This window comes from Macrotis lagotis, chromosome 2, assembly GCF_037893015.1.
Source record: "Macrotis lagotis isolate mMagLag1 chromosome 2, bilby.v1.9.chrom.fasta, whole genome shotgun sequence".
NCBI classification, from domain to species: Eukaryota; Metazoa; Chordata; class Mammalia; order Peramelemorphia; family Peramelidae; genus Macrotis; species Macrotis lagotis.
The window spans coordinates 111,019,148-111,046,228 of NC_133659.1; the positions used below are offsets into that span (position 1 = coordinate 111,019,148).

At 36.5% G+C, this 27,081-nt stretch overlaps 2 protein-coding genes across 7 annotated transcripts in view; one reads left to right on the forward strand and one right to left on the reverse strand.

Annotated features, from left to right (window-relative positions):
* TRAF3IP3 (TRAF3 interacting protein 3) overlaps positions 1 to 10,097 on the forward strand; it is a 36,344-nt gene extending 26,247 nt beyond the window's left edge. For 2 of the 4 annotated variants that reach the window (XM_074222568.1, XM_074222569.1), the window contains exons 13-16: positions 5,486 to 5,545; positions 7,091 to 7,227; positions 8,744 to 8,857; positions 9,799 to 10,097. In XM_074222568.1, the coding sequence (XP_074078669.1) occupies positions 5,486 to 5,545; positions 7,091 to 7,227; positions 8,744 to 8,857; positions 9,799 to 9,903 (416 nt within the window). In that variant the 3' untranslated portion in view covers positions 9,904 to 10,097. The remainder of the gene's footprint in view (positions 1 to 5,485; positions 5,546 to 7,090; positions 7,228 to 8,743; positions 8,858 to 9,798) is intronic. The other 2 variants (XM_074222571.1, XM_074222570.1) reach the window with 2 other exon arrangements.
* On the reverse strand, positions 3,833 to 16,112 carry C2H1orf74 (chromosome 2 C1orf74 homolog). 3 transcript variants are annotated; one of them, XM_074222574.1, is made up of 2 exons: positions 16,088 to 16,112; positions 3,833 to 11,663 (listed from the first exon to the last, which is right to left on the reverse strand). In XM_074222574.1, the coding sequence occupies exon 2, from the start codon at positions 11,564 to 11,566 to the stop codon at positions 10,769 to 10,771; it is 798 nt and encodes a 265-aa protein (XP_074078675.1). In that variant the 5' UTR covers positions 11,567 to 11,663; positions 16,088 to 16,112; the 3' UTR covers positions 3,833 to 10,768. The 3 variants fall into 3 exon arrangements, with proteins under 3 accessions (XP_074078675.1, XP_074078673.1, XP_074078674.1); XM_074222572.1 differs by lacking the exon at positions 16,088 to 16,112 and adding an exon at positions 15,658 to 15,917; XM_074222573.1 differs by lacking the exon at positions 16,088 to 16,112 and adding an exon at positions 14,025 to 14,331.
* Between the last annotated feature and the right edge of the window lie 10,969 nt (positions 16,113 to 27,081).

Genomic DNA, 27,081 nt, shown 5'->3' on the forward strand with positions numbered 1-27,081 from the left:
CTTTGAAGGGTAGGAGATAGCTTGTGACAATGACAAAAGGAAAGAAAAAAAGCACCAGAGGGAAAGAGATAGCATGGGTGAGATCAAGCTTAGGGAGAAAAAGTTAGAAAATTGATTTTTGTGCCTTGGCAACCAAAATTGGTGGTCAGGAATCAGAAACTAGGGTTGCAAAGGGATGAGAACTGAGTTGGAAGATTTACTATTAATAAGGCAGGAGTAGCCCCAAATTGACAGGGTCCTAACTGGAACATTGGCATAAGAGAGATATCATCTCGCCAAGGTCCTTGTTTTACAGAGAGAAAGTTGAAGTCCAGACTTAACCTTTCTGTCATGATATAAACTACTGGGGTCTGCTTTTATAGAGCCCAAGATTAACAGCATAGCTCTTCACAAGTGATGCATTTGAACTCTTCTTAAATATTCTACCTTATGATGATGCAAATAGGGTTAAGTGACTAGTCTAGGTTCACACAGCTAGTCAGTGTCTGAGGTCAAATTTGAACTCATGAAGAAGAGTCTTCCTAACTCTTCCTGACTTTCCAACACTAGCCTTATTTGTGTTTTCCTGAAGTCTCAGAGGACAAAGGAACAAGAGTCTAGGTTTATGCTTCTCATCTAAAGAGTTCCTTTCTTTTCTAAAAAATTATTTTGATTTATTTCATTAAATATGTCCCTATTATCCTTTTAATAATCTTTTAAAATAATAATTTTAATCATTTTAAATTTTTAAAATTTTTAAAAATTTTGTTCAAAATTCTTTCAGTCCCTTCTTGAGAATATTTGATAGTGATTATACATGCGAAGTACAAAATACATTTACATCCTAGTTATTTTGCAAAAGAAAACACAAACAAAAAAATAAAGTTCTTTAAATGTATATCTTCATTTGAATTCAGAGTTCATTGATTCTCTCTTTGGAGGAGAATATCATTTTTAATCATGGGTCTTTGGAATTGTATTGGATCATTGTGTTAATCAGAGTAGCTAAGGCTTTCACATTTTCATTATTGCTATTACTATGTACAGTGTTATCCTAATTCTGCTTATTTCAGTTTGCCTGAGTTTTGTTTTGTTCTGTTTGTTTGGGTTTCTCAAGACAATGTGGCTAAATGACTTGCCCAAGGTCACACAGTTAAGTAAGAATTAAGTGACTGAGGTTGAATTTGAACTCAGGTCTTCCTGACTACAGGACTCATGCTCTATTCACTGTGCCACCTAGCTGTCCCCACCTGAGTTCTTCCTAGGTTTTTCTGAAATTATCCTTTTTCATTTCTTACAGCACAAAAGTATTCCATCATATACCACAACTTGTTCGATCATTCCCCAAATGATGGGCATCTCCTCAATTTCCAATTCTTCACTAATACAAAAAGAATTGCTAGAAATATTGTTGAAAAACAAGTCCTTTTTCTCTTTCCTTTGATTTCTTTGGGATACAACTCTATAAAGGGTGTGCACAATTTTATAGGCCTTTGAACTATATTGTTCTCCAGAATGTTGGAAAATAGTTTACAACTCTACTAAGGGTTACTATCATTACTATCCCAATTTTTCTACATTCCCTCCCTTCATCATTTTCCTTTTCTGTCATGTTATTCAACCTGATAGATGTGAGTTGGTATCTCAGAGATGTTTTAATTTGCATTTCTTCAATCATTAGTAATTTAGAACATTTTTTCATGTAATTATAAATAGCTTCGATTTCTTCTTCTGAAAGTCATATTCTATGTCCATTTGTCAACTGTGGAATGGCTCTTGTTTTTATAAATTTGGCTCAGTTTCCTATAAAGGAGGCATTCATCAGAGAAACTTGCTGTAAAAAATTCTTCCCAGTTTCCTGTTTTCCTTCTAATTTTACCTATATTAGTTTTGTTTGTGCAAAAGCTTTTATATATCATGTAATCAAAATTATCTTTTTTACTTCCTACCATCCTCTCTATGTCTTGTTTGGTAATGAATTTTTCCTTATCCATAGATAAGGTACATTTTTTCCTTGTCTCCCCTAATTTACTTATATCATTCTTTATGTCCAAAGCATTTATCCATTTTGATCTTATCTTGTTACTGGTTGTGAGATGCTGATCTATACATAGTTTCTATTAAACTGTTTTTCAGTTTTCCTAGTAATTTTTGTCAAATGGTGAATTCTTACCCCAAAAGCTAGGGTCTTTGGATTTATCAAATACTAAATTTCTATGGTTTTTTTACTACTATGTATTGTGTATCTAATCTATTCCACTGATCTGCCATTCTATTTTCTGTCTAGTACCGGATTGTTTTGATAACTATAATTTTGCAATATAGTTTTAAATCTGGAACCATTAGGCTGTCTTCCTTCATATTTTTTTCATTCATTCCCTTGATACTCTTTTGTCCTTTCAGATGAATTTTATTATTTTTTCTAGCTCTGTAAAATAGTTTTTTGATAGTTTGGTTGGTATGGCACTGAATAAGTAAATTAACATAGGTAGTATTGCTATTTTTATTAAATTTGCTTGGCCTCCCCATAAGCAATCATTATTTCTACTGTTGTTTAGATGTCTTTATTTGTATGAAAAATGTTTTGTAATTCTGTTCATATAATCCAAGGATTTGTCTTAGCAGTTAGATTCACAAGTATTTTATATTGTCTGCAATTATTTTTTCTATCTCTTCTTGTTGAACTTTGTAGTATATAGAAATACAGATGATTTGCGTGGGTTTATTTTATATCCTGCAACTTTGCTGAAATTGTTAATTGCTTAAACTAATTAAGTTGATTCTCTTAAATATACCATCATATCATCTGCAAAGTATTTCCTCACTATTTTGATTCTTTCATTCTCTTTTTCCTTGTCTTACTGCTATACCAGAATTTCTAGTATTGAATAATACTAGTGATAATGAACATCCTTATTTCATTCCTGATTTGACTGGGAATGATTCCAGTTTATCCCCCCCTTTAGAAACAATGCTTGCTCTTGGTTTTAGATAGATACTATTTATCATTTTAAGGTTTCATTGTTTCCTATGCTTTCTAGTATTTTTTAATAGGAATGGATATTGTATTTTGTAAAAGACTTTTTTATCTATTGATATCAATAACAAAAGCAATAAAAATCATATGATTATATGGTCAATTATACTGATAGTTTTCCTAATATTAAACCAGCCCTGCATTCCTGGTAAAAATCCAACCTGGTCATAGGTGTGTTCTATATGATACTCTGCTGTAATCTCTTTGTTAATGTTTTATTTAAAAATTTTGCATCAATGTTCATTATGAAAATTGGTATGTAGTTTTTTTTCTGTTTTTGCTCTTCCTGGTTTAGGTATCAAAATTATATTTGTGTCAAAAAGGAATTTAGCAGGACTCCTTCTTTAACCTATTTTTTCAAATGATTTAATATAGCATTGGTATTAGCTGTTCCTTAAATGTTTCAATTGTAGAATTCTTCTGGTTCCTAAGAACTCATTGATAGGATTATGTAATTATTATATTTTCTCTTTTATTTATCTGGATAGTTTTTATTTTTGTAAATACTCATCAATTTCACTTAGATTGTCAATTTCACTGGCATAAAATTGGGCAAAATAACTTCTAGTAATTGCTTCAATTTCATCTTCATTGGTGATACATTTACCCTTTTCATTTGTGATTCTAGTAATTGTTTTCTTAATTTTTTTAATTAAACTAACGGTTTATCTATTTTGTTTTTTTCATAAAACTAGCTCCTAGTTATATATATATATATATATATATATATATATATATATAAAAAATATATATATATATAAAATATATATATATATATAAATATATATTTATTTTCTGGTTTGGTTTTCAGGATCTCCATTTTAGTTCTTAATTAGGGATTTTTTTATTGTTCTTTTTCTAGTTTTTTTAATTGTATATTCAATTCATTGGTCTGCTTTTTCTTCCTTTTACTGATGTAAGCATTTAGAGATATAAATTTCCCCCTAAGTATTGCTTTGACTGAATCCCACAAATTTTGGAATGTCTTATTGTTTCAACAAATTATTTAGATGGTTTGTTCTTTGACTCATGTGTTCTTTGGGATTAAATTGTTTAGTTTCCCATCAATTTTTAATCTATGCATACATGGTACTTTGTTAATTGTAAATTTTTTATCAATTTATGGTCTTAAAAGAATGCATTTAATATTCCTGCTTTTCTGCATTTGCTTGTGAGGTTTTAATACCCTAATACATGGTCAATTTTTGTGAAGATGCCATGAAAAGCTGAAAAAAAAGATATATACTCTTTTCTATTCCTATTGTTTTCTCCAGAAGTCTATCATATCTAACTTTTCTAAAATTCTCTTCATTTTCTTGACTTTTTTCTTATTTATTTTACAGTTAGAATTATTTTATCACCCAAGTAGAGTTGTACTATTTTAATTCATTTATTTTTTCCTTTAATAATCTAAATATTATATCATTTGATGCATATTAGTTTAGTTTTGCCAGTACTCCATTGTTTATTGTTCCTTTTGGAAAGATGCAGCTTTTAATTAGGTCTAATTTTGCTTTTGCTTTATTTGAGATCATGATTGCCACCCCTTTTTCACTTCAGTTGAAGCATAATAGATATTACTCCAGGACCTTATTTTAAGTCTCTGTGTGTGTGTGTGTGTGTGTGTGTCTATTTCAATTTTATTTCTTGTAAAAAATATATTGTTGGATTCTGGTTTCTAATCTATTCTACCATCTCCTTCCATTCTATGGATGAATTAATTCCAGTCACATTCACAGTTATCATTACTAAAATTGGATTCCTCCATCCTATTTTCTTCTGTTCTTCCTTACCTCTTTTTTATCCTGTTTCTCCCCTAAAGTCTATTTTATTTCTGACCACTACATTCTTTTTCCTAGCCTCCCTTTTATCACTTTTCCCCTTTCATCCCCTTTACCTTCCTCCTTCTTGAGTAATATAGTTTTCCATTACCAATTGAGTATATATGTATATATATCTTCCCCTTAAAGAGTATTTTTCTAAGGTTGGTGGGTATCAAGGTGCTTCTGGGCAGCAGCTGGAGGACATATGTCTAAATCAATACTCTTCTCCTGATACCAACTTTGATCCTGTCCCCAATGACTCAAACAGTGATAGGGCTACCACTAGGAAAAAAAGTGGGACATGTTTAGAGGCTTCCTTGGGAACAGAGACAGAAGAGATATTCATATAGAAGAACTTATGCAGGTGAATATGTTCAGATGAGAAAGTTTGATCAAATGCATCACTTGGAAAGAAAAATGCTATTAATTATAAGCACTTCAGAAGCAAGGACTGGTAGTTTTCTACTACAACAAAAGACCAAGTCTGGACCCCACTTTTTCATCCATAAAGAGAAAAGGCTGGTCTACAGATCTCATTCAGAAATAAAAGATCTTCATTCATGCTAAAGGAAGGGGACCTAAATGAAACTCTACGGGGCAAACATACTCAGCATAGAAAAGATCAGAGCATCCTGTTTTTTTACAGGTCTTCTCCAGAGCCAATCCACCCAGCTTGACACCCAAGAAAAACTTATGCCAAAGAAAGGTCAGCCAATTCCCTACATCCAAGTCTAAGACTTCTATACTTGTCTTATTTGCCTGGAGGCAGAGGGCTGGACTAGAAGAGATTCCTACCCAATCCTGGGATTCTATTACTCTAGTCTAGACAAACAGAATTTTTGAAGTCCTCTTGTGTAGCAGTGAGCTAGTGTACTCTTCAGGAAGCCTTGTGTTGCTAAGACAATAGATGTTCAGACACTATGAAATGAGATTTCTGTTCTCTGTGAAAACCTGTATCTGTGATGGTAAACATGTAAAATAAATTGATTTTAAACTCAGGATTCCTATGTCAGTTCTTACTTCCTTTATTGAGATTTGATTATGATTCCCTAAACCACTTCCAGAATGCTGCCTTTCCAGCCACATAACACCAAGCAATACTAGGAAACCTTCCACAGCAACTTTCCCCTTATCCTAAAGGATTTGCTGCCATGTTTCCTAGGAATATCTAAAATATTCCTGGATATCAACAACAGAATCCTCATAGACAAATTCATGTACTCTAATTAAGTGATCTATTTAATTAGAATGTGAAGCACCTTGGCAAAGGGTGGGAAAGGAAAGAAATAGAAATCAATTACTGGGATCTCATAGCCAGGTATTCAAAAGACAATATGGAATAGTAGAGAGCAAGCTATCCTCAGTCATGAAGACCTGGGTTCAAATCCTATCTCACACATCCTAGCTTATGTTGTCCGGGGCAAGTGCTTTAACTTCTCTCTCAATACTCTAAGCAATTCTAAGACTACCTTGAGGAGAAAATGCTCAACTGCATTTGTAGAGGGAGTTCCGCATATCAAGAAAATCAAAGTTCTAAGACCTTTCTCTAAATCCATATGGCACTTTTCTTACCCAATTAAGGGATAAGGCAGGCAACCAGGAAGTACAGAGCTGGGACACACTTTATCATCTTCAGGAATAGCAAGAATTATGATATCCTTTTTACAAATAAGAAAACTGAGGAAAAGAGTAACTTGCTTCTGGTCATGCAGTTACTACTGCTGTCAAAGTTCATGTAAGAAATCAAAACTCCAGACCTGACTCAATGTTCTACTATTTTATACTTTATCTTTGGGATAAAAAAAAAGTCTAAGGAAGAGAAGGCAGAGGAATATTAGAATAACCATCTTCACATATGTGAAGATTCATTTTGGGAACCATGAGATTTAGAACTAGAAGAGTCTTCATAAATTATCTAGATCATCTCATTCATGTTATAGATGAGAAAACATAAGCCCAGAAGGCACAAATGACTTGCCAGCTAGTTATTGCATCTTAGAGGTGACTAACTGTTGAAGTTAGAACAAGAAGGAATGGATTCAAGCTAAAGAAACAACACTCAGGTTATTTAACAGGATAATTAAGGATGTAAAGATCCCTTCATAGGATGCCTTTAAATATAGAGGTGCCTATTAGATGAATCCTGAGAGCAAGACCCTTCCAATCCAAAGTTTATAGCTCTTCTTGCTCAGAGCAGCCCCCTCCTTCTTGAAGGCATAGACTGCATACTCACAGAGTCTGGATTTTTTAGGTCAGACTTGTCCTACATGGAGTTCAACCCCCACCCATCTGGAAGAGAAGTCCAAGGGTTCAGGGGAGGAGAGAGAAAAGAATCTCAGGGACCAGTTACAAGAGAGGACTTTGCAGCTTCAAGTCAAAGAGAAGGAGGTGAGAAGGGGGTTCATCTGTGTGGGAGGAAATTCAGCTGCTTCAATAACAATATAAGAGGAAGGATTCCCACTCAGTTGCTGTACCTAAGTATATGCATCTTCCCAAAGGTAGTCATTTAAGACATCTTTTGTCTGAATCATGAACATCTTAACATTTTCCTGAACCAATCCCTTATAAGGACATAAGACACATAGTCCAGGCCTTTCTCAATGCTAACCTTTGACTTTTCCTAGCACAATTCAGAAATAGGTTAACTGTTCACAATTGACCAAAAGTATATTTCTCAGTCTAATAAAAAAAAATCCCCTGTATAGTATAAGTGGTTCTTTAATTTCAAATAAAAACAGAGACCACTAAATCATACATAATGACCCCAGCAGGCTTCATTTTGACTGTTTTAAATGAAATACTGATTTATTGTATTTTTATTTATTTTGCTAAATATTTCTCAGATTATATATTGGAACACCTCTGCTTTAAATCACACCATGCCTCACATTTGCATAGCAATTGAGTTTTCCAAGAAGTTTCTGGATCCATTGAGAGGCAGCTATAGTGTCACGGAAGGGATCTGGTTAAAGTCTAGACTGATCCTTGCTAAGAGTGTGATCTTAACCACACAAGTCACTTTTCTGAGGGTCACTTTTCTCAGCTGTGAAATGGTGTTGGTAATATTCCTTGTCCTAATTACCTCCCATAGATGGAAAGCATTTTATAATTTATAAATCCCTATATAATTATTTTTATTTTCTTATTGATTCTTACAGAAAGGTAGACATGACAGGTATTATATTAATTTTACAGATGACAAAACTGAGGCTCAATAAGATTAAGCTACTTCTCCCAGTCAAGGGCAGAAACTGGCTCTTGTTTTGTCTTTGCATCCTAATACCAGGCAGTCTGGCAGGAGCCAAGAGGAGTTGGGTTCAAGTCCTGCCCACTTGATGCAGATTGACTGAGTGACCCTGGACAAAACACTTTATCTTTTGGTGCTCTAGACGATGTTCTAGACTGCATTATGGAAGTTTCTCATTTGAAGATGAAATATAGCAATGAAATTGATACTATCCCTCCCTATCCCCTAAATAGTTCACAAATAGGCATCTAACAAATGCTTGCTGAATTTGGAATCAAAGATCACCCAGCTACTAAATGGCAAATCTGGAACATAAACCTTTATCTTTGGACTCTAAATCCAGTATTCTTTCCCTATATGTGATGCCATATTATTCTCAAATGTCTGTGTGTGTTTATACACACACACACACACACACACACACACAGAGAGAGAGAGAGCTCCAGCTCCCAGGAAAAATAATAAATCTGAAAAATGTCTGACATATAAGTCTTAAATCATTATGATCAGCTGTCATTATTACTAGATGCGAATCAGGGGTCAACCCCTTCTTTAAAATCCTGAAGTAGCTGCCTCATGTGAGGGAAACTAAAGATGCCTAGAAAGACTGAATTACAAAGGAAGTAACACTGACTGTGGTCATATTATTATCTTCAGTGTGGAGAATTACATTTGGAGTTGGATAGCCTGAGTGACGAGTACCTCTCCTGCCTGAGGAAACTACAGCAATGCCGGGAGGAACTGAACCGAGGTCAAAGATCACCCCACAGTGTAAGACTGAGACCCCCTCTCCCACTGACTCTCCAACCTAAAGATGCCTGCTGTAATTCACTGTAGATAAAACTTACCAGTCCATACTATATCTAATGAGTCTGTCCCACTGCCTCTCCCACATGCTAAGAATAAGATTGACCAGGTACCAAGAGCTTAAAAGAAAAATTAACTGTTTAAAATCTCAGTGGCTTGAGGGGCTGCTAGGTGGGGCACAGTGGATAGAGCACCAGCCCTGGAGTCAGGAGTACCTGAGTTCAAATCCAACCTCAGACACTTAATAATTACCTAGCTGTGTGGCCTTGGGCAAGTCACATAACCCCATTGCCTTGCCAAAAAAAAAAATTCTCAGTGGCTTGTCCTTTGTTTCTTCCATTTAGATTTCTTGAGACTCTAAAACTAGGTGAAAAAAAAATTACAAACAAGAAAGACATCATGTCTCCTGGCCTTGAAGTCAAGACCTGAGGCTAGTACTTCTATTAACACACATTTGCTGCGTGAGTCAGCAAGTCACTTAATAATGCTAGTATTCTAGGCAATTCTCTTAAGATTACTAAACGCATTGAAGATTCCAGCCTTCACCCCCAGTTGCCTCTACCAATAAGATAATTTCAATCCCTATCCACAACAGACATAAATTAATATTCTGTGGGAAACAGGGACCAAAAAAAAGGGAAATGGCTAGAAGTAAAAGAACAGGAAACAAGGAAACTGTGAATGAGAACAAAGTAAATGCTGCTGATCTATTTTTTTTATTGTAATTAGATCAGCCATATGAGCATTTTATCAACTGAGCCCGTGGCCCCTGCCCTGGCCTATGGGCTGGGTAATCCTCTGCAAAGATGCAACATATTGAGCAATGGGATGGGGCCAAGTTTTTCTTCTGCCAAAGGAGAGGAAGATCCAGGCTCAAGGCAATTTATTTCTTTTCCCCATTTCAGAGACAATGTGGCTGTTGGCTTCCTGTGCTAATAGTAGTGATTGCTATAGCACTAGCAGCATTTTTGGCCAATATGGACAGCCCAATAAACAGCCCAGTAATCTGAAAGTCCTGCAACAAGTGTAAAAGAGAAATGCCCTGAGAGAAGAAGTAAAGCAGCAGAAGATTCAAAGATGGTTTGTTGTTTTGTTCTTTTCATGCTGCTGGTGGGGAGAGGGGGAGAAAGGTATCCTGATCTGTTTTACTTTGGGAACTATTTGTGGGATATGTCAATAAATTCCACCAGATTGTATATAACCTGTCTTTGGGTATTCACTATATACTGCTGACAGATGACATTCTACCAGTAACTTCCTAAATGTGCTCCGGCTACATTTGTTGTTTTATGTTAATTTCTGGGAACCATATTTTAAGAAGGGTATTGTCCCTTGGAACACCAAGATGTGAAGGGCCTTGAAATCACACCAAATAAGGATTTGACAAAAGAACTAGAGATTTTTAGCCTAAAGAATAGAACACTGCAGCTGGCCCATGAAAGAAAATTTAGAATTATTCAGTTGTGCTCCTGAGGTGACGCCAAAAAACAAACAATGAGTGGAATTTGTGGTTTGTTATTTGCAAGGTTACCATAAAACTGATAACTTAGGTCAAAACAGTTTCCCCCAAAGAGAGGACCAACTCCCCACCACCTTATCATTCTTAGCTTCTTTCTATTGATCAGGAAACAAGACACCATAGCAACAACTTAATGCCTGTCATCACAACCTGGCCCCCCTTAGGGTGTTCACACTTCATAATTATAATAAACATCTTATTTTTCCTCACAACTTAGTAAGGTAGGCAGTGTAAGTATTAATACTCCTATTTTACAGATAAGGTTCCACACTCAAAGATGTTAAGAGACTTGCCTATGATTACACAGCTAATCATCACCATTTATTGAATGTCCACCAGGTAGAAGGAGATTAAAATCACAGTACCACTGAAGGCATTGTAACAACTTCATTGGAAATAATAAGGTCAGAAAAATCACCCTGAGCTCCAAATCGAGCCCTGAGGTCCTGCCTCCATATGTCCAGTTTATCTTTCAGGGCTGGATACAAGCTCTCTGGGATACTGAAAGAATAGAGCTGAATCTGACCGAGACCTGTGAGCCAACAACATGAAGTTCGAGTAGTAAACACACGCAGTGGGATCATGGCCAAGCAATTGCTATCCCCTTGGGTGGGGTGGAAAAAATAGGGGACAGGATAGCCCAGGAGAATCCCAAATATGGTACAAAGATTCCAGCCAACAGAAGAGAGTTCACTTCGGGAGATGGGCAAGAGGGGATTCCTCTGCAGGCTCTGTAAGTGGGTCATGATCTCAGTCAAGTGGTTTTTCAAATCTCCAAGCTCATTAAGTTGGCAGAGGGCAGGGAGAGATCTGAAATTTGAAATATCCACGAAAGTCATAGGGTTGAGAAGCACCTGCTGCATATGTTGACATACTTGCCCAGGATTGACAATCAAGATGTTTCCCCCCAACTCCAGAATGTGCAGTGCCTGGGGCAAGAGACCCAGTCTCTGTAGCTCTCCCACATATCTCTGAACCTGGTCAGCCCCTGCTGCATTGTAATCATAAAGGACTGCTGGCTTCAGGCCCCTGGCCACAGCTCTGACTTCTCCAGCTAGGTGGAGGCAAACTGCTCGGGGTGGACCCCTTCTTTTCCTCACACTCAGAGTCTTCTGAGTTACTGTCACCAATGCTTGAGGATTCAGGGCAGACATCAGGTACTTGGACAAGATCTGGAATGACCTAGTATAATTTCCTGGGGCCAAGCTCTAACAATTTAATTTGTCAACTTATAGACACTGAAGGAAGGACCTGAAAACAAACAGAAGATAACTATGAGGAACTCATGGCATATTACAGCATTCTTCCAACACAATCTTTCCATTTACTTAACCTCACCTTTCCAAGGTCATTTATCCAGCTCTTTACCCTGATATCTCAATGCATTCCAAAGTTTGGGGTCTCTGAAATGTTTCAAATTATGCAGAAAAGACTTATTACCCAGATGGCACAGTAGCAAGAGTGCTTGGACTGGAGTCAGGAAGACCCAAGTTTAAATATAGCCTCAGACATTAACTGGGCATGTCACTTAAACCTCAGTTTGCCTCAGTTTCCTAATCTGTAAAATGGGGGTGGTGATAATAGCTCCTACTCTGCAGGGTTGTTGTGAAGACTAAATAAGATAAATGTGAAGCACTTATCGCCCAATATACAGTAAATACTATATAAATGTTAGCTATTATTATTACAAATTCAGTTCTTACATTCTAAGTCCTTTTTCTTCAATTCAATAAGTATTTATTATCAGATGCCGACTCTGGGCAACATATATACAAGTAAAAAAAAAAATAAAATATATTCAAAATGAATGCAAAGTAATATTTAAAGGAAGAAAGTTCACTAAAAATGGAAGGAATGAGGAAGGACCTCATATAGGAGATGGGACTTGAAAGGAGGCCTTGAAGGATTCCAAGAAACAGAGAAGAAGAGTGTCCCAGGTATGTGAGACAATTTATGGGTACAGAGATGTAGAGAATAAAAATGGTATATAATTCAAGGGAAAACAGCCAATATTCTGGAATAAAGATGGGGGGGTACATGGAGGAAGAAATGTGAAACCAGTCAAAAGAGATATCACTAGGACTGTAATCCAGAGATCCAAGAAAAAGGAAAAAGACCTATATGGACAAAATATTTCTAGCAGCTCTTTGTGGGGTAGCAAAGAATTGGAAATTAATGGGATGTCATCAATTGGGGAATGGCTAAATAAGTTGTGCCTATATGATTGTGATGGAATACAATTGTGCTATAAGAAATGATAAAGAGGATAGTTTCAGAAAAAAACTTAGGAAGATGTATATGTCATCATGCAAAGTGAAGTTAGCAGAACCAAAAGAACACCGTACAAAGTAGCAGCAATGTTATAACAATAACCAACCAACCGTGAAAAACTTAAGCTACTGTGATCAATATAGTAACCAAAACTATGAATGCAGAATGAGGGATGTTTTTTCATTTTGTTTTTCTTAGTTGTGGGATTTTTTTTGCAACCTATTTTTGTAAACATTATATAGAAATGTTTTGCAAGATTTCATATGTATAGTGAGTATCATATCACTTGCCTTCTCTGAAGGTGGGGGAGAGGCTGGAAGAAGAGAGAATTTGAGACAAAAATTTGAAGATAAATGTTAATTTAAAAAAGTCAGGGGGAAAGGCTAGAATCAAGTTAACAGTTTTAAATGATTAAAAAAATATTTTTTTTCATATTCAGGGAGTCACAGAAACTATTTGAGCATGGGAGTGACAGGATTAGACTTGTGTTTTAGAAAGATTATTTTGGTAGCTACAAGGAGAATGTATTTAAGAAAAGAGAAACTAAAGACTGGAAGTCCTATTAAGGAGAATATTGCAATTGTTTAGATAAGGTAGTGGCTATCTAATCTAGAAATGTGATGGAAATAGTAATAACAAGACTAGGCAACTGATTGGTTTAAAGGGAGAAAGATGTTGCCCTTGATGGAAAGCAAAATGTCAAGAAAATAAGGTTTAGGGGAAAAGATAATGTGTTCTAATGTGAACAGATTGAGTATGAAGGACCTATGTAACATCCAGGTAGAGATGTGTTCTAAGTAGATAGTGATTGGGGAATGGAGAGAAAATGGGACTGAATATGGGACTGCATTTAGATGGCAACTTGAATCCAGTATTGCTGATGAGATCTCTGAGAAAACTGTATAAAGAGGACCAAGATGTAGTCCTGAGATGCACCTGCTCGTAGGAGGTAGTACACAGATGAAGACCCAGCATAAGAGACTGAAATGAATCAGACAGATAAAAGGAGAACAAAGAAAGAATTGTGTGCTAAAAGACCCAGACAGGAGAAAGTACACAGGAAGAATGAGTCAAAAGTGTGAAATGTGTTAAGACATCTAGAAGGATTCAGCCTTGTCTAATTTTCACATCTACTTCTGTGAACAATTTTCTCCTGGGTCTGCTCACTTCATTTTGCATGAGTTCATAGAAGTCTTTCCAGATTCTTCTGAAATGTAGTCATTCCTACAGAACAATAGTATCCCATCACAATCGTATGCCCCAACTTGTTCAGCCACTCCCAGTTTAAGTGCCTACTATTCTCAATGTACTCTTTGACAAATATGACCCTAAGGAAGTTACCTGATCTCAGCAGCCTTTTATCAAGTAAAAATGAGAGATGTACTAGAAGTCCACACTGGCCCTGTTATCTCCTACACTAGGGGAATATAAAGGGCAGGTCCCTTTCTGAACTGATTCTGCTCACTAATGTGGTTCCTCCAGTTGCTCTCTTCTTGGACTGACCACCACAGGCTAAATCTACAAATCGGATCAAACTCAAAATTTAGCCTTTCCTTTTATTGTGACCCTTAAAAAATATGTATGGGTATGTCTGCATGTATATGTGTTTATATATTTTATTTACACATGTATATTTATATAAAATATATGCATATAAAGTCACATGTATAATATACATATAAATATGTCTATATACATATAAATATAAATGTGTATGTGTATTTTATCTATAAAATATACATATAAATATGTCTATATACATATAAGTATAAATGTGTACATATATTTTATAGATAAAATACATATAAATGTATATATATTTTCTATATAAAATATGCATATAAATGTCTATATATAAATATATACATGTTTTATATATAATATACATGTACATATGTGTACATATATGCATATAAATATAAATGTGTACATATATTTTATATATAAATTGTCTACATATAAATATATACATTTATTTTATATATAATATATATGTATACATAATATACATATATGTATACATATATTTTATATAAAATATACATGTAAGTGTATACATATATTTTATACATAAAATATACATATGAATGTATACATATATAGATGTATGTTATATATATATATATAAAATACATATAACCATGCCTATATACATATAAAAATAAATGTATATATTTTATATATAATTACATATAAATGTCTATAAAAATAAATATATATTTATATAATATACATATGTCTACATATATCCATATATTTTAAATATAAAATTTACATATGTCTGCATATACATATATAAATGTATACATATCTTTTATACATAAAATATACATATAAATGTCTACATATATAAATATAAATATGTTATATATGCTATACATATATTTATATGTATATACATATAAACATACCTGTGTACACATAAATATATACAAGTATGTTATGTGTAGTATACATATAAATATAAATGTATGCATGTTATATAATATACGTATAAATATACTTATATAGACATATAAATATATACATATATTTTATGTGTAATATACATATAAATGTCTACATGTGTGCATATTTTATATAAACACACATAAATGTATATGTACGTATTTTATATAATTACACATAAATATATACATATATTTTATATAAATCCATATAAAGTATAGGTGTGTATTTTAACTACATAAGCAGATCTATAAAATGATGATGCCTGGCCTTTCCTCGGGGAGCCCAGCCTGACTTCGGGGAGGTGATGCTATGCCCAGCACGTGAATCTGAGTGAGGGGGCTGTGCTAAGCCCCCGCCCCACAGGGAGCCCCTCTTCTCAGGTAATGCAGACGGGCCCTTCTCCTACTTAGGGCTTTAGGGGATGGCCTGGGGGAGAGCGGGGACGCCACGCCGCCTGGTCTCCAGGCCGGGGACACCTGGGCGGGGCAGGGAAGACAATCGGACTGCCTGGAGTCCCCCTCACCTAAGGCTACAGGTAGCAGCTGGGTGTAGCTCCGCGGAAGACTCCTCTCCCCGAGCTCAAATCCAGTCTCGGCCACGTGTGACCCTGGGCAAGTCACCTCACGCTCCTTGCCTCAGTTTCCTCATCTGTAAAACGAACTGGGGAAGGACATGATTTTTTGCTAATTAAACCTCAAAGGTGGTCCGGGAAGCTGGATATGATTGAAAAAAGACTGAAAACTGCCAAGCTGCGGGGCTCTAGAGGCCTCTGCGGTCCCGCCCTCCCCGCGTCGGGTCACGGGGTCATAGTAACTGCTTCCCCCACGCCCCCGCGAGCCCCGCTTCCCGCCTCCGGAGAGGCGGAGCTCTGCGGCGCGCATGCGCACACGGGCACGCCCGCTCTTCCCCGCTTCTCCCCCCGCGCCCTACCCGGACTTTCCCGGCTCACACACCTGGTCCCGGAGCTTCCGGCTCGGCTCACCGGAAGGACGAGCGGCCTGTGGCCCCGCCCCTTCCGCCCTGACCAGGGGCCCCGCCCCGCCCTCACGTCCTTCCCTGCAACTCTTGGGGCGCCGGCCGGTGACGAACAGTTCACTCCGCCCACGTGAAACGTTTTAAAGAAAAACGTTGAAGAAACGAAACTCACTTTTATTAAAATCCTGTAGTATTCGGAGCTTCCCCCCCCCTTTTGCAGTGTGATTAGCGTAATGCTCAATGAATATATGTAATGATTTAATAATATTTATAAAGCGCTTTACAAACCTCCATAAAGACTGGCGATTTTCTCTAGTTTTATTTTTTAATTCAGAAGTTTATTTTTCCCCATTTTGTGAAAGGTTAGGAAGAACGCACTTTGCATTAGAACAGTAATATTCACTTGAGGAAAATCAATCTAGTTTAATGAGGCACAAATAATAATTGCTAATGTTTATTTTTTGTCTTTTAAATTTTTTATTTTTAACATTCATTTTCTAAAATTTTTGTTTCCCTCTTGGGCCTTCCCCAAGCCACTGAGGAGACGAGAACTATAGCAATCATACGTGTAAAGTCATGCAAAAAAGTCATGTTCCCATATAAAATAGCTAACCTATAAGACTTTTGTCCTGGCGCTGTTAAGCACTTTACAATTATTATCCTTTTTTTTTTTTTAGTTTTTGCAAGGCAATGGGGTTCAGTGGCTTGCCCAAGGCCACACATCTAGGTAATTATTAAGTGTCTGAGGCCGGATTTGAACTCAGGTCCTCCTGACTCCAAGGCCGGTGCTCTATCCATTGTGCCACCTAGCCGCCAATTATTATCCCTTTTGATCATCACCACAACCCTAGAAGCTTGAAAGTGTTATTATCCCCATTTTACAGAGGAGAACCTGAGGCAAACAGTATCACCTAACCCAACTCTCACTTGCTGAGGAGTCAGGTCCTCAAACACGAATCCCACCCCAGAGTTCTAAGGGTAGATCTGAAGGGGTTTTTTGGGGGGGTTGCATCTTTTTACTGTTACTACTCATGAGATCCTCTTAATAAATCAATTAACAGTCTGCCAGACTTAATTAACTTTTTAGAAAAAGATATTTACTAAGGTAGTATTGTAAGATCAGGTGGCACAAACCAGCCAAAAGTCAACTCTCCCACAAGTACATATAGAATCAGAAAAAGTCAAAGAACATGTCAAAAAGGTAACTTACAGTTTCTGGTTCCTGATTGATTCTTTACTCCCTTTCACAAGGTGCTCAAGGAGTTCCTCTTAGGCATAATGTATCTTTTTTTTCTGGGTTCCTTATGGAGTTGCAAATTTTTATCCAGTCTATCCTTGGCTTTCAGTGCAGAAAGTGATAACTGCTCTACCAAGGATGTTGCTAGGATGCTGATGGAAAGATGAAATTCCTTCAGACCTCCAAAGGTCTCCTCTGACCAAGGCTGGGGAAGAGATAGAAGAAGGTTTAAGACTGAAGCCTTGGGTATTTTCCTCCATACCTCATCCCCAAAAGAGATTTCTTCCCAGAAATGGCACTTTCATATCTCTTATTTTTGCTATATGCCAAATTTCCCTCTGGCTGACCTGCCTTGATATTTTATAGAAGATTCCTAGGGTATGTTGTTTCCCTAGTCTATTAAACAGTCCCCATGAAGCATCACTTCTATGATATCATTCAATGACTGGAGATATCTAAATTGGTCAAGACTTTTGCACACTTAGTTAAAATGCCTTTGATTGCTCTGATTCATCAAGCTGCATTCCCACCTGTTTAAGGTACTAGGGCATGATATTTTATCATTAGAGTTACTGGAGTGGAGTAATTTGATTGCTTAACTCTCTCAGTCCCCTACTCTTACACATATTCAAGATGGCTGAGAATGCACATTTGCTGAAAAACTCCCCTCCCATTAAAGAGCTTCTAGCCTGTTGATGTAAGAGGACTAAAAAGATTCCTTAAGCTTCGTGTTGAAGATGTTATGGTCTAGAGGTGATGAAAATACAGTAGTACTAAGATACAATTATTTTGGCTGAGTCCATAGCATATAAGAAGAGGTTTTAAAAAAGGAAAGCAACAAGGATTTCTTTTAACCCCTCCCCACTAGAATTTTAAAAGCATTAAATACCTACTATGAAGTAGACACCAAGAGAGGAGCTGACAATACAAAAGAGGGGGAACAAAAAAGATTTCAGACTGTGCCTTCAAAGAGTTTATATTCTATAGAGGATGGGGCGGCTAAGTGGTGCAGTGGGGGGCAGCTAGGTGGCACAGTGGATAGAGCACAGACCCTAGAATCAGGAGTGCCTGAGTTCAAATTTGACCTCAGACACCTAATAATTACCTAGCTGTGTGGCCTTGAGCAAGCCACTTTAACCCCATTGCCTTGCAAAAACCTAAAAAATAAAATAAACATAAAAATATATTCTATAGAGGCACATTACATGTAATGACTAGGTAAGCAAAAAAAAAAAACACACAAAGCAATTTGAGGAAGGAGAGAGCATTAAGAACCAGGGCCTCACAGAGGATGTGGTTGGTAAACCTGTTTTTGAAAGAAGCTGAGGAGTCTAAGAGGCAAAAGTAGGAAGGAAGTGTTTTCCAAACATAGATAATCAATGCTAAGACACTGAGCCAGGAAATGAGCTATTACTAACTTTAGCACTTTCCTACATGAGCAGTTTGGTCTCCAAAATGGGCAGAAAAAGAATGCTGGTGCAAGGAAAAAGTGATGAAATCAACTTTTGAAGAAACATTTCTCAGATAAAATGTGAAGAAGGAATGAATAGAAAACTGCCTCTCAAATAACAGGACTTGTTTGAAGGCAGAGATGACTATAGGACATTGGTCCATCAGCTCATTTGATGTGTTTTCATTGGACAAAATCTTTAATAAAAATAATTTAAAGACAATTGGAAGATTAAAAGTTCAGTATTGGGTTCATGCCCAACCAAAAAGGTAGATTTTATGAGTTTTATATCATAAGGTAAAAATGAGCCACTGACCACCAGGATTCCCTGATTTGAGGAATGGGAAGTGGATGAAAACTATCTGTTAAGAAGCTGGAAGGGAGAGTAATAAGCTAACAGGAGGGCCTCAGCAGAGTTGGCTATGCTAATTGAAAGAAAGGTGATGCTTTGCCATATAACTGGAAAAGTTATCAAGAAACTCATTAAGAAAAACTGAATTGTGCAGTTGTTTGGCACCAACTTGAGAGAGATTGCTCACTACTCCCTTGATACTGAGAGTAGAAGAAACTAAGGGAGAAGTAAACAGTCTTCTAATCTATTTTGCATCGAAGAGGCTTGATGCTGAGTGGACAAAGCAGAAATCTGAGCTATTTGCAAATTCAAACAGTTTTGCAATTAGAAGAAACTGACTAGCTAAGCCCTGATTGGACAAAACAGAATCCCACGAAGTAAAGATCTAACTGGACTCTGGATTCAGGGAACTGCTTAGCACAACAATAGCATAACAAGTTTTTAGATACTGTTAAGTTAAAAGAGCTTGTCCCTGACTCAGGCCAGTATCTCAGCAGTTTTGGGTTAATGCTGGAACACAATAAGATGGGTCAATCAGCAATTAAAAAGAGAGAGAGAGAGAGAGAGAGAGAGAGAGAGAGAGAGAGAGAGAGAGAGAGAGAGAGAGATTTTTCTGTTAGGTCCCTGTTAATGTGAATTCCAAAAATGTGAAATGTGATTTAGTTTGAATTTATAAGAAGATATCAGGTTGCCTTTAATGGAACCAAAATTCAACTAATATGAAGTATACAAGTCAGACAAGATTTTAACATGTTAATGTTGTCACTCTGAACCTGCTTATTGTCAATATGGATATGATGCACCAATGTCTGCGATATCACCACCAGTTGTGTTGTGTTTTTAAGAGCTTGACAACATACTAAAAAGCAGAGTCATTAACTTGCTGACAAAGGTTCATATAATCAAAGCTATGGTTTTTCCAAAAGTAATGTCTGTGAGTGTTGAAGCTATAAGAAAAGTTGATCACTGCAGAATCAAGGCTTTAGAATTGTGGTGTTAGAGAGGCTTTTTAGAATCCCTTGAACACTAAAGAGATGAAAGCAGTCATTACCTTCAGAAATTAATTTAGAATATTTATTAGAAGGTCAAATACTGAAGCTAAAGTTTAAATACTTTGGCCACATAATGAAAAGTTGGGACTTATTGGGAAAGACCCTGATGCTGAGATGGAAGAGGATAAAATAGATAGATAGTGTCCATGGAAGGAATGAACATGAGCTTGTACAGACTTTCAGGGAATAACAGAGGATAGAAGGGTCTGGAATCCTTTGGCCAAAAGAATTAGAGATGACTGAATGACTGGACAACAAAAATAAAATGGGCAAAAGCAAGAATATTTCAGAGGTAAGAGGTAAAGAGGTAAAGTAGATAGAGAACTGGGCTTGGAGTCAGGAAGACCTGAGTTCAAATTTAGTTGGTATCCCTGGGCAAATCTGTTAACCTCTGCTTACCTCTATTTCCACAGCTGTAATATTGGCACCTACTTCAAAGATCTATAGTGAGGATTAAATGAGATATTTTGAAAAGCATTTAGCACAATGACTAGTACAATCTAGGTATTAAGTAAATCCTAGTTGATGACTTTATTATTAACCTAAAATAGAGATATCAGAAAGTCTGGTTCTAGGACATAGATATTATAAAACACACAGGTGAAATAAAAGGAAAAAAATGTTGCATCAGCTTTTTGTGGTTACAAACAACTACAGAAAATTGTCAAGTTACCTGTAATAGTTATGAATAATCTTTTAACCATATACATTGAAGGCAATTCAAAATGCATGACTCTTAGCAGAACAGCCATTCAAAAACTGTTTCACATTTATTTAAAGCAATGAAAGGAATTGAAAATGAAATGAATAGTATAGAAACTTTTCCTGCAATTGTTAGATCATCAATTTATAAATCAAGATCAATTAAATAATGTTAAAATTATCAGAGAGGTGCAAATGAGGATGTGGAAAAGATGGTTACACTGATTAAGAAATATCTAATGAGGGCAGAGTCAAGATGGTGACAGGAGAAGAACCTCTCTTAGGTGCTCTCTATAATATTTCAAAACCCATAAAATAAGGACTCTAAATAAATTTTCAAGAGACAGAAGGATCCAGAGGGATCCAGTGAGGCAGTTCTCCACCCAAGGTAACCTGGAAAATAGTGTAAAGGCTCCACTTCACAGGGTTAGAAGAGTGGCTGCAGGAGTGAAGGAACTTAAAGCCTCCTGGAGGCAGCCCCAGGGCGCCTGGGAGCCACGGCTAAGCACAACTTGGAAGATCAGCAGGGTGGGGGTAGGGGGGCCTCTGCCAGAGCAAGCACATGAAGTCCAGGCCCCAGGGCACTCAGCAAGCAGCATGGGGGGGGAAGCCCAAATCTAGGAATGGGTAGCAGGCAGAAACCGTAAGCAGGAGCCCCCAGGCAACTGAGCCTTGAATACTCAATATACCCAAGGAAGAAGAGTGGAGAGAGACTTCTGAAGTCTGTCCTCTGTACCTGGAACAGGACTCTGGGGTTCTGACCACATTCAGATCCAGATCACAGTCTAGGCCTCATATAGAATGGCAGGCCCTCCCCCCCACCTCAGCCCCATGGCAGAGGGGTGCACTTGTGATCATTCACAGCCCAGAAGGGAAGACAGAGCTTCACACACTGAAATCCTTGTTGGGGGGGGGGGGTATTGTCCAATAATATTCAAAAGCTCAAGAAGCACCTCAAAACCAGGCACAGCCTGGAGAAATGAGTAAACAGAAAAAAAAGAGGAACACCATTGAGAAATATATTGTCTATGATCCCAAGAAGGATAAAAATATTCAATCTGAAGATGAGGAAGTACAAACTCCTGCATCTAAAGACTGCAAGAATAACGGAAATTGGGCTCAGGCTATGGCAGAGCTGAAAAAAGATTTTGAAAATCAAGTGAGGGAGACAGAAGAAAAATTGGGAAAAGAAATGAAAGAGATGCAGGAAAAACATGAAAAAGAAGTCAGCAGCTTAGTCAAGGACATCCAAAAAAAATGCTAAAGAAAATAATATGTTAGGGGCAGCTTTGGTGCAGTGGATAGGGCACCAGCCCTGGAGTCAGGAGTACCTGAATTCAAATATAGCCTCAGATACTTAATAATTACCTAGCTGTGTGGCCTTGGGAAAGCCACTTAACCCCATTTGCCTTGAAAAATCCTAACATAAAATAAAATAACATGTTAAAAACCAGCATAGGTCAAGTGAATAAAACAGTTCAAAAAGTTATTGAGGAGAATGCTTTAAAAAGCAGAATCGGCCAGATGGAAAAAAGAGATAAGAAAGATCTCTGAGGAAAACAAATCCTTCATATGTAGAATGGAACTAAAGGAAGTTGCTGACTTTACAAGAAGTCAAGACACAATACTTCAAACCAAAAGAATGAAAATTTAGAAGAAAATGTGAAACATCTCATTGAAAAAACAACTGATCTGGAAAACAGATTCAGGAAAGATAATTTAAAAATTATTGGGATACCTGAAAGTCACGATCAGGAAAAGAGCCTTGACATCATTTTTTAAAGAATTCCTACAGGAAAATTGCCCAGATATCCTAGAAGCAGAAGGCAAAATAGAAATTGAAAGAATCCACTGATCTCCCCCAGAAAGAGATTAAAAAAAACAACCCCCCAGGAATATTATAGCCAAGTTCCATAACTCCCAAGTCAAAGAGAAAATATTACAAGCAGCCAGAAGAACACAATTCAAATATCATGGAGCTGCAGTCAGGATCACACAGGACTTAGCAGCAACTACATTAAAGGCTCATAGGGCTTGGAATGTAATATTCTGGAAAGCAAAGAGCTTGGAATGTAACAGAGAATCAGCTACCCAGCAAAACTAAATGTCCTCTTCCAGGGAAAAAGATGGATTTTCAATGAACCAGGGGAATTTCAAATGTTCCTGTTAAAATGACCAGAGCTGAACAGAAAGTTTGATCTTCAAATACAGAACTCAGGTGAAGCATAGAGAGTGGAGGAGAAGGGTAAAATATGAGGGACTTAATGATAATAAACTACATGTATTCCTGCACAGAAAAATTATATTCATAATACTCATAAGAAACTTCTCATTTAATAGATCAGGTAGAAGGAGGTTTCATAGATGAAACACAGGAGAGAGCTGAATTTGAAGATATAATATATTGTAAAAATGGAGTAAATGGCTAAAAGGGAAATGTAATGGGAGTAAGAGAAAGGAGAGGTGGAATAGGCTAAGATACTTCATATAATAAGATTTTTTATTACAATGAGCTATTGCAATGATATGGAAGGGGGGAAGCAAGGGGAAATGAGGGAAACTTTGCAAGTTTTTTAAAAGTGAAATAGTATATACTTTGGTCTGTATTCAGACTCCAATGCCATTTGTTTGTTTTTTCCTGAACATGGATGGCATCTCCCATCACAAGTCTCTTAGATTTGTCCTTGACCACTGAACTCCTGAGAAGAGCTAAGTCATTGTAGATGATTATCTCACACTATTACTGTTAATGTGTACAATGTTCTCCTGGTTCTACTCACTTCACTCAATATCACTTCATGTATGTTTTTCCAGGTTTTTCTGAAATTTACCTATTCATTGTTTCTTATAGAACAATAATATTTCATTATATTAATATATCACAATTTGTTCAGTTATTCCCCAATTGATGATCATGCCCTCATTTTCCAATTCTTAGCCAACACAAAAAAGAGCTGTAATAAATTTTTTTATACATGTAAGTCTTTTCTTCTTTTTATGGTCTCTTTGGGATACAGATCTAGAATTGCTGGCTCAAAGGGCGTGAACCATTTTTATTGCCCTTTGGGCAAAGTGGCCAAACTGCTCTCTGGAGTGGTTGGATCAGTTCACAACTCTACCAACAAAGCATTAGTGTCCCAGTTTTTCCACAATCCTTCCAAAATTGGTTATTTTCCTTTTTTTGTCATTTTAGCCAATCTGATAGGTGTGAGGTAGTACCTCAGAGTTGAAATAGACTTATTCTGAAAAAAGGTTTTCTAGAACTTATATTTCAAAGAAAGAAAAATATTAAACCTAGATTTAAAGTATCCATTGACTAACAATTTTATTGAGAAGGAACAGAGAAAGAATTTTAAATTAAAATCAGTTTATCAGTCTTGAAATACTAGAGTTCTGAGAAGCTACAAATATCAATCATTTCCTAGTTCTTTGGAGAGCAAGTAAGAAAGTATGGTTGAATAAAGCTGTTTTTGAAGACTGGTTTTCAAGTTATTTTAACCTAGTTGTTGAAAAATGTTGGATGGTCAAAAATATCCTGTTTAAAACATTACTGATTTTAGATGGTGCCCAGGTCATAAATCTATACTTGGTTCATTGTATGAGAATATGAGCATGCAAACTTGCAAAGATGTGAATAAAGCTCTTTGTTCCTTCCAAAATATATATATGAAGATTTAAAGACAATTCAGTCTATGACTAAAATATTTTAAATCATAATTATTATGTTTCTATAATCATCAGTGTAGGCTCATAGATATGATATTCAGTAATTCAGTAATATTGATAAAAATTTTAATTTTGAACTACTCTTATTACTTTATAATAAACTTGAATCAAATGTTTTTTTCTTATCCTCTGCTATTAGTAAACATTTAGATTAAAAACATTTAAAAATTTTTTCATTGTACTTTTCCATTGGGCTAGAGTCAATTACTATATTTTTAAAATTATTATATCATTAAATAGTATGAATTTGAATAATGAGACCCACTTAGCCACAACTGGAGAATGATCCTCAGCAATGACAGGAATTGAGGACACTTACAGTTGATTCAACTCTAAAAGTTCTCTGACCTGAATTAAATAAATGAATGAATGAATGAATGAATATATGTGTGTGTATATAGATAGATGAAAGATAGATAGACAGACAGACAGACAGATAGATAGATATAAATTGCTTACTAAATGCAAAATCATCCCTCCAAACCCTCCCTGGAGACAAGTAGTATAATGATCACTGAGTATTGTCCTGGTAGCAATAAGGAAGAAGCCAATGAGTTCTAGGTCAATTCTAGAGAGGACACAATGGGCTGTGGTGAAGGTACCTTCTACTACTGCTCATGTCAGTGCTTTTCTGCCATTACAAGCTGCTCCTCTGCTTCTGTCCCTTCTGCTTTATAATAAAATTAGGTCAGAAATATACTTTCCTTTTATATTACATTAACAAATAACTCCACTGCCTGTTATCACTTCTGCCAAGTTCAGTTACTACTGTATGCTAGGGTAGAACAACTCTCATTATTGCTAGGTTGCCCTGAGCCCTTCCTCCCTGGCTAAGTCTGTGTGACTAGGCTTAGGTTAGTACCTAAGTTAGTTAGTACCTATGCTCATCCAATGGCACTTATTCAGTGAACCTGCACTACCCCTCCTATATTTGTCAAGAGCACTGTCTGTCATTAGACAGCTAAAGCTTAATCCTGCCCTCCAATGTTGGGGCCAGATACTGCAAATTGTTACTGCCCTTGACCCTGCTAACATAGTGAATCAATTCAGAAACTCAAAAGGATTCTGGCCTATCCCATCAGGGCTAAAGTTTCCCCTTCTCAGCAGCCATCCTCTCCAATTCAAAAAATTCTTCCTGCTTCTTATTAACCTCCACTGAATGAATCTGGAGCATCCAATACCTCAAACCCACCAGACTGCCACCATATCTAATAATGTTCAGCTCAGGATTGCCACTTTTGTCCCCAAAAGGCAGAAAGCAAAATAAAAATCAACCAAATCAGAGACCTCTAGAACAGTACTTGGGCAATATTTCCATTCTACAAACAATATCCATTTTTTGCCATGGTGATTGTATAGCCTGAGTACCAGAGGGGGAACGAGACAGGCAGACAGACAGAGACAGAGGGAAAGGTAGTTCATAGTTCATAGTCAGGGCTGAGAATTAAAAAATTTTAATCTGATGCAGCACCCCCTGCTCCTCTTCCACAAATTATCTGATAATAGTAAAAATGTATTTAACTTTGTCCATATCTCCAATCCCAGAAATGTCTCTCTGACTCCTGATGAGAATTAAACATCCTCAAGTCTCTCCCCCAATGACTTGCACCAAAGAAAAGTAGCAAAGTCCACTTGGCAAAATTTCAATTAGCCTCTCAGATGCCAACTTTTTTTAAAAAGGACAAAACAAAATTCAAGCAGCTTCTTCAGCAGAGGAGTTAGACAATCCTAAAATTCCAGGGATCTGCTTTTGTTTGCATTCTTTCTTTGTCAGCTACATCATGCCTCTGCTCACAGGCAGTACTTGTCTGTATACAAAGATAAGACTAAGGACTGCTTTTTCTTCTGAATTGTCATTTCCAAAAAGGCATTCAAAATCAAAACTATTTTCCCATTCAGACACATAGTGACTAGTCTCTCTTAAATTTGGAAAGGGCCTTGTTTCCATAGACTATCTCAAAAATTATTAAAAGATGACCAAAGGCAGGGTGCAACTTATTCTTCTGTATTTGTCCTTTTCTATTTTTGGCATAATTTTAATCCTGAAAAAAAATTACATCCCTCCTAACTGCTATGAAAGTAGAAGTTCTGAGGAAAACTCTTAGAACTTGGAAAAGGTCAATGTTATCCAGCTGAAAGATCCAGGGAGAACATACCTAGAGGGTATAAAAAATGATCACAATTATCTTTAAGGCACAGTTTTTTTAAAAAAAATATAATTTTATTTAGTTATTTTTTCATTGACATACAAAAATAGTTTTCTATGTTCATTATTTTGTTAAGATTTTGAATTACATTTTTCTTCTTCCCTCTCCTACTTCCCTTGACAGTGAGTAATCTGATATAGATTATACATGTATAATTATGTTAAACATTTCCATGTTAGTCATGTCGTGAAAGAAGAATCAGAACAAAAAGGAAAAAACCACGAGGGGGGGGAAAACAAAGTAATA

Bases quoted from the DNA above. Each gene is read 5' to 3' on its own strand.
- C2H1orf74 (XM_074222574.1), bottom strand. From the start codon at position 11,566: ATGTCTGCCCTGAATCCTCAAGCATTGGTGACAGTAACTCAGAAGACT.